Here is a 12,651-nt window from a genome sequence, read left to right as displayed (position 1 = left end):
CAAAAAATTATGTATTTATATTTACAATTTTTAAAAGATATGATATTTTTAAAAGTATTTAAAATAGAATTTTTTAAAATTAATTTATATTTATCAAAATTAAAAAAATTAATATAATTTTATATATTAATTTCTAAATTTAACCTTCATATTTATATTTATTATGATTCTTCTAATTTTAAAACTAATTTACCAAATACAATTATAATACTTATTAAAAATGATTTTTAACTTGCTAGATTTTAAAAACAAAAAATTCGCCGTACCAAGCCTTAGTGAAGTCAAGTCAAGTCCGTTGAGGGGCAGGTCCAATTCGCTGCGGTTCCTTTTGCTCTCTATTCATGAAACATGAAGCATAAATAAAGAAATAAATAATATTTGGATATAATCATTTGAAGAGTGTGACCTTTTCTCTCTGTATCTCTCTCCCCTGACTGTGTATCCGTCTGTTCGTATAACCCCCTCCCTTCTAATGTGCAATGTCTCTCTCACAATACAGTGAATTCACAAACCAAACCTAAAACCCTATCAGAGACAAGAGCAGCCCCCACCACCAGCTGCCACTCGCCCTCTTCTCCTTGCCGTGGAATCTCTGTTCGGACACATTGCCGTCGCTCGCTTCACCGTCGCTCATCTTGTCGGCTCTCCTCTTCGGTCTCCGGCCTCTGCTCACCTCTGCGGTAAGCAGTTCTCGGCTCCTCCCTCACTAGCCATTTCTTGCTTGCTTCAGTGCTTCGTGAGTTTTATTTTCAAAAATTTTATTGATTTATTCTTCAATCTTGAATGTTTCTTCAGTGCTTCTTCTCTCGGTAGTTGTCGCCGTCGTTGACGCAACCAGCATCGGTCACCTCACCCGCGTCGCTACTTCACGGTTCGTCTACTTCGTATCTGTCGCAGGCGCGCAGCCCAAATCGCCTCTCTTCCCGCCTCTCCGTTCTCCACCGCGAGTGATGTCGCTGCTTGCTTCTTCGACGGTAAGCTCCTCGTCTCTAACCTTGTCGTTCTTCCCTGACTCCCTATATCGTCGCCGTGGGTTCTTCAATTACTCTTAAATTATGTTTTCTGCCTCCAGCTTCACTAATTAACTAATTAATTATTTAATTATTAAAATAAAAATGAGCAAGAAGTTGCTATTAAAAAAGCTTTTATTCTACTTAGCAGGGGTTCCTTGCAGTAGAAGTAGACTAAAGAGTTTTGATTCTGCTTTTGATAGGGTTTATAGTTATTCCATTGAGGGTTGATTATTGCCAATGATTATTGCATCATAATATTTGCTCTTACTTTGAAGTTTGAACAATAATATTTTTCATGTACAACAATCTATTTATGTGTATAGTTGAACTGGAGGTGAATATTAAATTATTAATTATGTCCACTTTGGAGTATTTGGTTGAAGCATAATTTGTGTACCTTAAATGACAGATTCTTAGACAAGCAAGTTTTATGCATAGGACTAGATGTTTGGCATCTATTAACATTTAACACGTTCATGAAATTTTTTTTTTTTAATTAAAAAGGGAATTCCCCTCTTTGACTTGTTGAGAAATTGGAAAGCTACACTTTAAAGATATCTTCTTTTTCTGTGTTTTTTCCCCTTAATTGTTTTTTACATTTTCTTGATTTGTTCTTCTCTGTTAGTTAATGATATTCTTTTCTTTAAAGTAAATTGGTTGCTGGAATTTACAAATTTTAGCATTAATAGCAGTCTGTTATAACTGCATTTTACCCTTTACAAAGTGATAGTCAATCTCATTGCCTTTGTCCATTACTAAAAGACTATGCTGAACCTATGCAAAATTGTTTGATTACCATCACATAAGAACATTGCTGGTTGTGATTTATGGTGGTTAAATAACAACTATTTGAACCATATGATTTGTTATGTGGCAATGCAAACTTTACAATACTCAGCTTTTGCCTTCTGCAGTTAAGTTCGCTTCTTAGTTTTCTAGGTTATAATATTAGCTGTTATTCATTCATTGTTGATATGTATATATTCATTATACCCATGCAGATTCAACCTTGTGATATATGTGGTGATGTTGGTTTTTGGGAAGTAATTCTCAATTGCACGAAATGTGTAGCTCGTGAACACTGGTATGAATCTCTCATCTTGTATTCTTTCATTACACATTTGAATTCTTCCCTCTCCCATAATTACCATCTGTCCTCTCCCTCACTTAAACTAATAACTCTACCTACTCTTGACCCAAAAAAAAATCTAATAACTCTACCTCACAATTACTTCAAATGTTTTACTTTAAATATAACGGTTGGAATAGGTTTTTGACAAATTTAAACATAATAAAACACAGTATCATTGTAATAATTAATGTTCACACAACCTAAACAAAAGCAATTCGGAAACGCCGTACTGAAAGCAATTGAAACCTTTTGGAAGAAAAATAGAAAACATTGCAAATTCGGAAGAAGAATTAGGTATATTTATTTATTTAATTTAGTGATATATTATATTTTATTAGTGTTTTAATTTAATCTTTTATGTTAAAAAGTTAAAATGTTCAATAAATATATTGATATTATTGTATTCGTGTAATCTGATAAAGAATTTGTAAGTTACAATTTTACTTTTTCAAACTAAATTCCAAACATTATATATTTCCATATCATCTTTGAGAAATTAGGTATTTTATAATTTTTATGTTCATAATTATTTATTTATTATTATATTAGTAACAAGCTTAAAAATAATTATATTTATAATTTTTTAATATAAATACTATTATATAATTTTTACTGTTATATAATTATTTCTATTTCCCATTTCAGTTATTGCATGAAAACTATACTCAGCAGCATTCCTGAACAGTGGACCTGTGATTCTTGCCAACCCAAAAGGGAGACACCTTCACGGTGTAAAGGGCATCGCAATCTGGAATGGCAAGCTCGTAAAAGGCAAAGACCAACAGGGAAGGTGAAGTTCCTTCCAACAGATGAAGCCATGAAGCTTTCTTCTGGAAGTCCTCCCTCTAAACTTATTCCAGCAAAATCTAATTTGTTGGTGACTCGGAAGACTTCTGTTAAATCAAAAAATTTAATTTCAAGGAGTCCATCCCTGCCACCAAATTCAAATCATAGCAATTCTCCTATTGCACTTGAGAAGCCTCCAAGAAATGATGGAGTATCCAAGAAGCCAGTGACTTATCAACACGCTTCTCACTTAATATCAAAAGGTGAGAGTCTCTCTATCTTTGGATGCAATCATTATTCCTTTGCACTCTTGATATTTCTCTTGTTGCATATTTAGACATTTAATTTTGGATGTGCTAGTTACTTATAGATTGTTGTGTTTGAACATTATATTTCTTTTTGGTTTATTGTGTCTTTAGGTGGTACCCTTTCTGCTGTAACTGAACATCACAATATTGAAAAGAATGATGACCAGAGCATTCAGCAAAATATGAATCTTTTCAAATTTTTACCCTCTTCAATTGCTGCCTGGAGGTGCGTATTCATTCCCTTGTTTTGTATAACCATTTTCCTCTTATTATCCTTGGTGAATGCTTAGCTAATTCCAATATGTAGTGAGGAGGAACCTATCAGGCTGCCTTTTTTTTTCTAAAGCAAAAAGAAGAAATATTGTTAGCAAGAAGAGAAGGCTAATATATACAGCTTTGAGGACGAGAAGTCCTCAATACTTAGGGCTAGATAAAAACATCAAAAAAGCAAAGTTTTTGGTCCCTCTTCATATGTGAGAGAGACAGATTTCCTTTGCACTTTATGCATCTAAATAAAATTAGGCTTTGTACGGAGTTTAATATAAACTTTTCATTCTACGTGGACAGATGCTTTCAATGTTTGCTTTAATAAAAAGCTGTAGGATCCTAGAACTAGAAATGAAAAGTAAACACGTGGATCCTAAGAGATTGTGTCAAGTAAAAAAGGCATACGATCTCTTCTCATAAGTCATATCTAAGCGAAACAACTCTTAAGAGACAATTAAATGATTGCCATGCGTAAGCTAAGAAGATAACCCTATCCCAAATTCTATGTAAAGATGAATTCTCTTGAAAATTTTATCATTCCTTTTTCAGTCATAGACACCATAGTATAGCAAAAGTTGCGCTATATCACAACGCTTACCAACCTCAGCTTGTTTGTTCTTTGTTGAATTGGAATCTCTATGCCAAAGAACAGCTTCTATTAACCATATGCAAGATCATGATTCTTTTTTTTTTAAATTTATTTCTAAACTACACAATTTTTATTCTTGTTCTCACTGATCAATTTTTAAATTTGTTGAATAATATCTGACAACACAAAATTATGGTATCTGGCTGTTAATCTTTAAAGAATTTTTAGCAACTGTACACCTACTGATGTTTTATCATTTAGTTCAGTGAGTAGCTCTATGAATTGGAAATTTAACATGCAGTGGCAACCATTTTTTAGGGGTAGTTTTGTTGCATCTGGCAATCACTATGATGGGTTTGAGGCACATCCTCCATCTACCGTTAATAGGAAGGCATATAAATTTTCAAAGAGAATGCCTCAAACCCTTCAATTGGAGTCACTGCCTAGGTTGGATGTCTTGACTGATGTTTTCCAGAACAATTGCCCTGATCTTCAAGATATTGCATTGTACTTCTTTCCATCAAATGAAAATGAGAGGTTAGCAAAAGTTCCTATTTCGATCCTCTCATGTTATACTGGACCATTATCTGTTATTTAAGCCACTTATATTGCATGTTCTAAATTGAGTATAGGTTCAGAAAGGACTTCATTAGCATGATTGAGTTTATGAATGCTAAAGAATCAATGTTGAGAAGTTCTATTCAAGGAGTGGAGTTGTTGGTGTTCACCTCAAATCTCCTTAATACGCACTCAAGGGGTAAGTTACTTGTTCCATGCATTAGCTGTACCAGTCTTAGATCCCTGACCCACACCTCCATTTGATCCAAACATGCTTAGAATCTTACATATGTTTTGGAAGTATGTGCTTTGTTGGATTTTTTTGTTCTATTGCAATCATGACTCAATCAGTTTTTGCTCTCACCTTTTGCATTTTGTCTCTTGCAATCACAGGTACCATTGCAACAGCAGCAGTACATGTAGGATGCTTCCTGTGGGGAGTCTTTCGCCGGAGTAAAATTGGTAAAGCTACTGAAACACTATCTAACATGGACCCTCTTGATATGGATGTGGACATGATTGGAGGAAAGGACATAGCTGAGAAAATTGATCGTGTAGTAAAAGTTGATAGACCTCTGGTTAGAATTTCTCTTAGCTCTTCCAGGAAGGAAGAAATGAAGGCCATTGCATCAAGCAACATATTTCTTCAGGGTAGACCACCTTCATGTACAAAGCCTAGGATGAAAACCAAAAAGCTCTCGTCAATTCCATTGCCACAGAATTCCATCAAGAAAGAACCTTATCCTCTGAATGACCCGGTTGAACCACCGCCAGGCTTTGAAGCTGGAAAAGTTACATGTAAATCTGAGGCTGGGGGAGGAAGATCAAAATTTAACGGTACATGATATGTGGGTTTCAGGGCAGGGTAATGTGAAACCCTCCAGATCTAACAAACTTTGAGGACTTGTGAATACTGAATAGAATAGGTATAACCAGGTATTAGTAACTTGACATTCTAGAGAAGGTATTTTACATTGTTTGTATAGCTTATCAACTATGGTGAATTGGGAACTTCGGCAAGTTGCAGATGTTGTAGCTTGCTAGAATGGTAGTATAGTTTCTAAACTGGAAAATCAAATTGAAGACTCTGGTGGGCTTCGTTGCTCCTGGCTTATGAGTCAAGATATTAATAGAATGTGCACATGCTTGTTTTCTCTCCTTCCAGCGGTGAGATATTTTTCTTTCTTTCGTGTTTTTGGGTCCGCTATCTTTTTTATCTGTCGAATATTCGAAAGTTTCGGTCGGTGGTGAACGACGTCAGCTAAACTGACTGATAAGCTAATTGTGATTCGATTGTTTATCGAGTCTTTATTTTACTTGAAAAAAAAAATCAGTTTTTAATTACCTTTATAATATTAATATTTGAAGAGTAGTTTTTATGTTTTACCGTATTAGAAGCATAGCAAAATAGTTGACTAATAGAAGTAAATTTGCACTCGGTGACTATTTTTTTTTTTTTTGTCTGTAACAAAAACTAAAACAAACAGGAACACAAACTCAAAAAGCTAGAATCCTTCAACAAAATCTGCTTGAAGTCATCACTTGGCTGAATCCACACCAAATGAGAATAATCACTCTTATCCCCTATCTTAGCTAGATCATCTGCAGCAACATTAACTTCTCTTCTAACCCAAGTGAAGGATAATGATCTCTATAATATCCATATTATCACCTACAGCATAGTTGATAATATTGTTCAGCAAAAGATACACCTTTATAGAATCAGTTTTACAAATCAGTGACTCCCGTACTTAAATGACTCCCGTATTTAAATGTTGAAAAAGGTTACTATAACAGAAAAAATATTTAATTGTTACACTTTAAATTAAACTTTATTCTGCAATAATCTCAAGATGTTTTTCTCCTAAACAGTAGATGCGAAGGGAACTCATATTTTCTACAATTATCTATATATAATGAAAATATGGTTTGTAATCTCTTATAGATATATCTCTACTTTTGGCTTTACCTCTTATTACATACCTACGTGTACTAAATCATTATTTGTTTTTCTTATGGATTATTGGTAAAAACTAAAGAGTTGGGAATAATGACAAAAAGCAAACTAGAATCAGTACTTCAGATGTTAAAAAGAACTCCAGACAGGAAAATGAATTTAACAATCTTTGGAAAAGTATGAGACACAAGAGAACCATAGTAGCTTAGATTAAGGATTGTCTCTATATTGTTAAATCTTTAAGTACTGTTTCTCTTTTTACATATAGAGATATGGAAACGGTCAGGCTATGGTAAACTAACATCTGTATTGGATGAAAATATTTGGATTGAGGACCGTTGTAAATTTCTGTCCAGTGTCTACTGTCTAGCAAATCCAGTGGAACAAATACTAAAATGGTTGTCAATTTCCTCTTTTAATTGAGATCCATGCATTTCCAAGAGAAACTTAAGAAGGTGCGAGTCCCTCACCCCACCCTAGTTTTATTGAATATAAGCCAAACCAACAAAGCCAAAATTTTGATGTAGAAGCTAAATTTTGCATGTTCAAAAAAATGGGGGGTCTAAAATATGAGAATGTCTAAGAATTCAGATGTACAGCCTCCCATCTTCTGTAAAAATTTTGATGGGAAGTAAATGTGGTTCCCACCACAAGTTGATCTAAGAAACCTCTTGCATTGGTTTCTTCTTGTCGACTGATAGTCTTGCAACTTCTTGCACCTTCTTGTCAGTGGCTCCTTCATTATAATGGTCTCTGAGAAATTCCACAGCCATAAATGTAAGTGCAGAAGCCGGAATGTACCATGAAATCCTTGGGATGCTACCCCTGAACATCCCCTTCATGCCTTCCTTTTCCCATATATTGCAAATTGCATCCAACCAACCGTTATACCTAAAAGAATATAAGAAGGTCAGATTAGAAACACGAAACGGTCACTAGCACAAAATAGGCCAATTTTTGAACTTGTTAAGAGAATAAACAAGTAAATTACAAGTTGCTATTTTGTAGAAAGCCATTTCTATACTGGAAATACCAAAAGCATATGATATCCAAGCAAACAAATACAGAAGAATGCCAGTAGTATACTGGTGACAGGTTACACCATGCATCAAGTGTTGGTAGTTTACTGAATCGAATTGATACCTTAAAGTTGAACCCTGCACTTGCAATCTTGTTTTGATTACATCCAACGGGGTGGTGAGATATGCACTAAGACCTGTTTAATGATTGTGACCACAAATTAACAATGATTTCTGAACCGTTCACTGTGTTGTATATTAGATTAGAAAAACCGCATGGATTAGGATTGAAGGCGCAGCATAAGACATACCACCAGCTAATCCTCCTAAAACGAGTCCCTCAAACGAGTTATTGACATGCCAATTTGAGTTGGATGTCAATCTTTGCTTCCCATATTCAGTAACATCTTTCAAACCTTCATAAAACATGACCTATAGAAGGAAGTAAAATTATAACATCAGAAGTTTGTAAAGAAAAAGAAAATGTTGATGGCTTTCCAGAATCAAGACCAAGGTGGTAGCAGATTGAGACATCTAAATTTAACTGCACTCATTGATTAACATAACAATGCAACATTTTTCTTTTTTATCTTGTGGGGAAACAAACAACAGATATATAGTGACAGACTGACAGTAATATTGCTTTGTCAAATTATCGACCATATCTTTGCATGCTAAACAAGGAAGGTAAAAGCTACCAACACTGTTTTCCCTTTGCAGCCATATCAGTTATCCACAAATCCTACAGAAAGTAATAAGATTTAAAAATTCCATGAACTTCCCAAAAGAGAACAAATTTTATATGTTAGATTCCAGCTAATTTTAGAATATCACTAAGATGAAGAATAAAAGATGGGAGGATCTCTATCTCATTGTCAAGTTTAGTGCCAACTTAAGCCCCTGCACGGCAGTGACAAATCAGAAGATGCCTTTCACATCCGTCGGTGGACTTCTAACAAAATGTGAAAAGGCCAAACAAGAACACATTTAAATTTACTTCATAATATATATATATAAAACAAAGAAATTGGTAATTATGGAATACTGAATCTAATGGAACTTTGAATTATATAAAATAATACCATTAGGCCAGCAAATGGAACATCCCTTGCAAGAGTAGAGAAATATCTGCCAAAAAAAAAGGTTCAAGCACCAAGTTATGAGACAAATAAACAAATTCAACAATTATCTTAATATAAGCAAAGATACGTCATCAGTAAGTTTTGACCCTGCTAACTAAATTCTTGCAAATATCGAAGTTCAACCTAACTGTTAATTGAATATTATGTAAGTAGCTCAAGACTTCAAGGCTTCCCCCAAAAGGATTCCATATAAATTGAAGGTTAGTTGATCCTGTTTCACTGAACTACTTTGTGTCGGTGATTGATATTTTTTTAAAAATATAAGTAAAAAGCTAGCTATTCAATTATATACATAGTAATGTCCAGTTAATATAAAATTTGGGGTTAATGATCATTATAGTATATATATCACACGGTAAATTATTGTGGATCTAGAAGGAAACTAGATTTCATATAAAGCAGAAACAGTTTGATTTCCCATTATGACACATTCATATCACATAGACTCATTTTACATCTCCGGTTGCTGTTTACCCACTCAGCGTCAACTGACACCTATTGACATTTAGAAAATAATAAAACTGAATCATGAAAAGAATTGCCTGATTGTTTCCTAGGATAAATACTGCATCCAAAAATCTATCAAATCTGAAACAGGACCTCTAGTGTCATTATGCAAGTTATATAAGAGAAATTGAGTGTTTCTAGAGTATACCCTGCATATAAACCCTTTAAGCCCTGTGTTCTCCATATTGAGCAGCCCGCATGGAACATCCCTGTATAATAACCATACAGTTTTTGGCTAGAATTCATTGCAATGCCTTCATTCATGGCGATAGAACTCCAAGATGAATATGTCCCCTGCACTTGCATGCGTTGCTTCATCACTTCGCATGGAACATATACAACAGAACCAAGAGTATCTCCTGCAAATATACATTAACATGAGGCAGAACATTATTCTTTGCAAAACCAAATGGTCACAGTTTCACGGAATTCATGCTTAAAATACATTTGAATGTAGAAGGAAGGAGTGAATATAGGGAATGTATGACAACAAGCTTTGATACCTAAAGGAGTATGAGAGAACAGATTGTAACCTGCTGGAGAAATATTAAACTTATGTACAAAATTAAAATGGGCGCTGAAACAGAAAAAGAAAGAGAGGGGGGGGGGGGGGGGACTTTGGCATATTCAGTCACATTGCATTTTTTCCTAAACATAACACTTAGTGAGTCAATATGAATAACTTCAGGAGGTACAAAAGTTTTAGATGCTCCAGATTAGCTCACCAACAGCTCCAGCAATGAAATGTGCCCAGTGGCCCTTAAGCCTAGGATGTGAATCCTCAATCCACTTTTTAGTGGACTCTATAACACCAAAATATGTTGCACCAGTTGCAAGAGACCCAATAACGCCAGGTGCTACACCCCTGTAAAAGCCTACACAATATAAACCAATCACAAAAGGCACATATTTTCAAGTTGGACGCCAACGTGTAGAACATAATAATAACAACAAAGCTGATTTTGATGGCATGACAAAATTCTTGTGAATGATGGCTATGTGTACAATATAAGCACACGTTAATTTTACACTCAGAAAAGAAAAATGGAAAAAGATTTTTGCCAACAGCTCTCTTAAAAATAATTGACTATAAGCTTTTATTTTTTAAAACAAAAGAAGCTTCCCTATCATTTAACAAAGGAAATTTCATATTTAAAATACTGTAAAAATTAATCCATGGCATGGAAATAATCAAAATAACATACCTCTTATTCCATCCTCATGCCAGACAAGTCGCACCATCTGCAATATGCTCTTCTGATTCTAATGTTTGCAGGAAAGCAAAAAAGTTTTAGATAGAAGTATATATGAACAGAAACTTCTATGGAACTTTCAAATGTTAGTGTATGTTGTGTTTGTGAGCATATAAAATACAGGATATTTTATCCATGGGTTGCCAAAAAACCTGAACTCCAGCGAGAATAGCTTGGCTTTGTATTCGGGTTTTAATGGTATCAACTGGATGCATCATTCCTTCCCCAAAAGCCCCAGCAACAGCTCCCCACACAAACTCTCTCCATACTTGAACACCGATATATAAGAAAATGATTAAATAATAATTTCATAAAAGGAAAAACAAATGCAACTCTATTTGTTTTCTACTGACAACAAAGCTTTGTTTGAAGATGGATAAGAAAAGATAACGAGATCAACAAATAGAAAGTGTACAATGCAAAGAGAAATAATGCGTGTAGCCAAAAAGAGCCAAATTTTCTTATAGGGTTGTACACTTGTACTTCTCACAAGTAAAACCCTATGCTAATACCATGACTCGTTATCCAGAAATTCCTGAGTCTTAATCATGTAAAGGATTAAGTACACATAGAGTGTATACACCCCAGATTCACCACATCATAACTTGATCCCAGTATGCAAATTTTTCTACTCATATAAATTCAACAACTAAGAAAAATCAAGAAGCTTCAAATATAAAGGATTTATCAGCTACCAAAAACATTCAAATGCAGCACTATCAACGTAGCTATCATCAACAAAAATAACAGAAATAAGTGAAAAAATAGCAAAAAAAAAAAACATGGGTTTTCAATCCTAATGTTACAACCATCCAAAAACTATAACTAGACGGTGGCATTATCCTAATAGCGGTGAACTTATAATGTTCCAAATTCCAAGATTTCAAATAATGAGACTCGATAAGTCGATCATGTTATTCCGTCGTTTAAGATCAAAGTGGTTACAAATTAAAATGAAACGGTTACCGAAGATCGAGGATCAGAAGTGCTTACCGAAGAAGTGAGAACTGAGATCGTTCTTTGAAGGTTTTGCTTCGCGGGGATTGGAGCTCTGAACCGCCATAGAAGAGGTCATTGCCTGTATTTTCCTCGCCTATATTAGGGCTTTGAAAGGGTTTTGGCAACACTGAAAAAGGAAACTACCTTCCACAGCGGAAAAAAAAAATCATACAAATAAATGAATAAACAAATAAGATGGATATTTTATTAATTTTCTTTTATTTCATTTTTCTTTTTGAATTTAATTCTTCACGAAAATGGACTGACTTTTTTTTTTGTAAAACCTAATTGCTAATTGTTCAATGATTGGCCCATAATTTATTCCTATTCGATTTCATAGAGGTCCACATGAGTTTGATTCCACTTATCTAAATAAGTAACGGGCTCCTAATTTTATTTATCTAAAAGAAAAATCTCAACAACTTTCTTAACAAAAGGGAATAAACCTCAAAAGGTAGAACTATTTTAAAAGGTGAGTTATCTATTCTACTATAAATATACTGATTCAGAACTCAATCTATTAAAAAATCTGGTTAAAGTTCATTTTTTTCTAACTTAAATATCGGAGTTTCTTGTAGGTACCACCTCTAACCTCCTCACCATAAACTTAAACGACAGCACCTCGACACTGTCGCCTCAGAAGAAGTCTGATCTCACGTTAAGATCTAAATCACCGTTTCAAGTAATCCACAAAACAATAATATTTTTAGAATCTATTATCAAATTATTATTATTTTAAAAAAATTAATTTTAATATATTAATAATATAAAATATTTTATATAATTTTTTAATTATAATTTTTTTAAATGTTCATTCATACAATTAATATAAAAAATAATTATTTTGCTAAAAAATATCATACATATAAAATTATCTTATATTAAAAATACTTTAAATTAAATTCATTTAAAACATACTATCATGCCATCTTTTATTATTAATTTATTATTTTTTTAGCATTTTCTATGCCAACCGTATAATACACGTAATATTTTACAAAAGAATTACTAACACTCTGTGTAAATGACAATTTCCAAAAACTTAAATTATTATTTAATGTTAATATTTTTTACATGGTTCAATTCAATATTTCCTTGTGTCAAGGATAATGATATAAGTA

General features: G+C 33.6%; 2 protein-coding genes across 2 annotated transcripts; one reads left to right on the top strand and one right to left on the bottom strand.

Moving 5' to 3' along the window:
• The first annotated feature begins 784 nt into the window (after positions 1-784).
• LOC130956250 (uncharacterized) lies at positions 785-5,830 on the top strand. The gene is made up of 7 exons (XM_057883298.1): positions 785-974; positions 2,015-2,097; positions 2,791-3,194; positions 3,351-3,465; positions 4,414-4,632; positions 4,728-4,852; positions 5,047-5,830. The coding sequence occupies exons 1-7, from the start codon at positions 951-953 to the stop codon at positions 5,496-5,498; spliced, it is 1,422 nt and encodes a 473-aa protein (XP_057739281.1). The 5' UTR covers positions 785-950; the 3' UTR covers positions 5,499-5,830.
• Positions 5,831-6,797: 967 nt separating this feature from the next.
• LOC130954688 (uncharacterized) lies at positions 6,798-11,680 on the bottom strand. Its single transcript, XM_057881446.1, has 9 exons — positions 11,525-11,680; positions 10,684-10,799; positions 10,484-10,541; positions 10,004-10,153; positions 9,427-9,637; positions 8,712-8,757; positions 7,941-8,061; positions 7,754-7,826; positions 6,798-7,501 (listed from the first exon to the last, which is right to left on the bottom strand). Exons 1-9 carry the CDS (start codon positions 11,604-11,606, stop codon positions 7,270-7,272), a joined length of 1,089 nt encoding a protein of 362 aa, XP_057737429.1. The 5' UTR covers positions 11,607-11,680; the 3' UTR covers positions 6,798-7,269.
• Positions 11,681-12,651: the final 971 nt, after the last annotated feature.

Source organism: Arachis stenosperma, chromosome 10 (genome assembly GCF_014773155.1).
Source record: "Arachis stenosperma cultivar V10309 chromosome 10, arast.V10309.gnm1.PFL2, whole genome shotgun sequence".
Classification (NCBI taxonomy): domain Eukaryota; kingdom Viridiplantae; phylum Streptophyta; class Magnoliopsida; order Fabales; family Fabaceae; genus Arachis; species Arachis stenosperma.
This window is presented reverse-complemented; position numbering and strand designations above follow the sequence as displayed.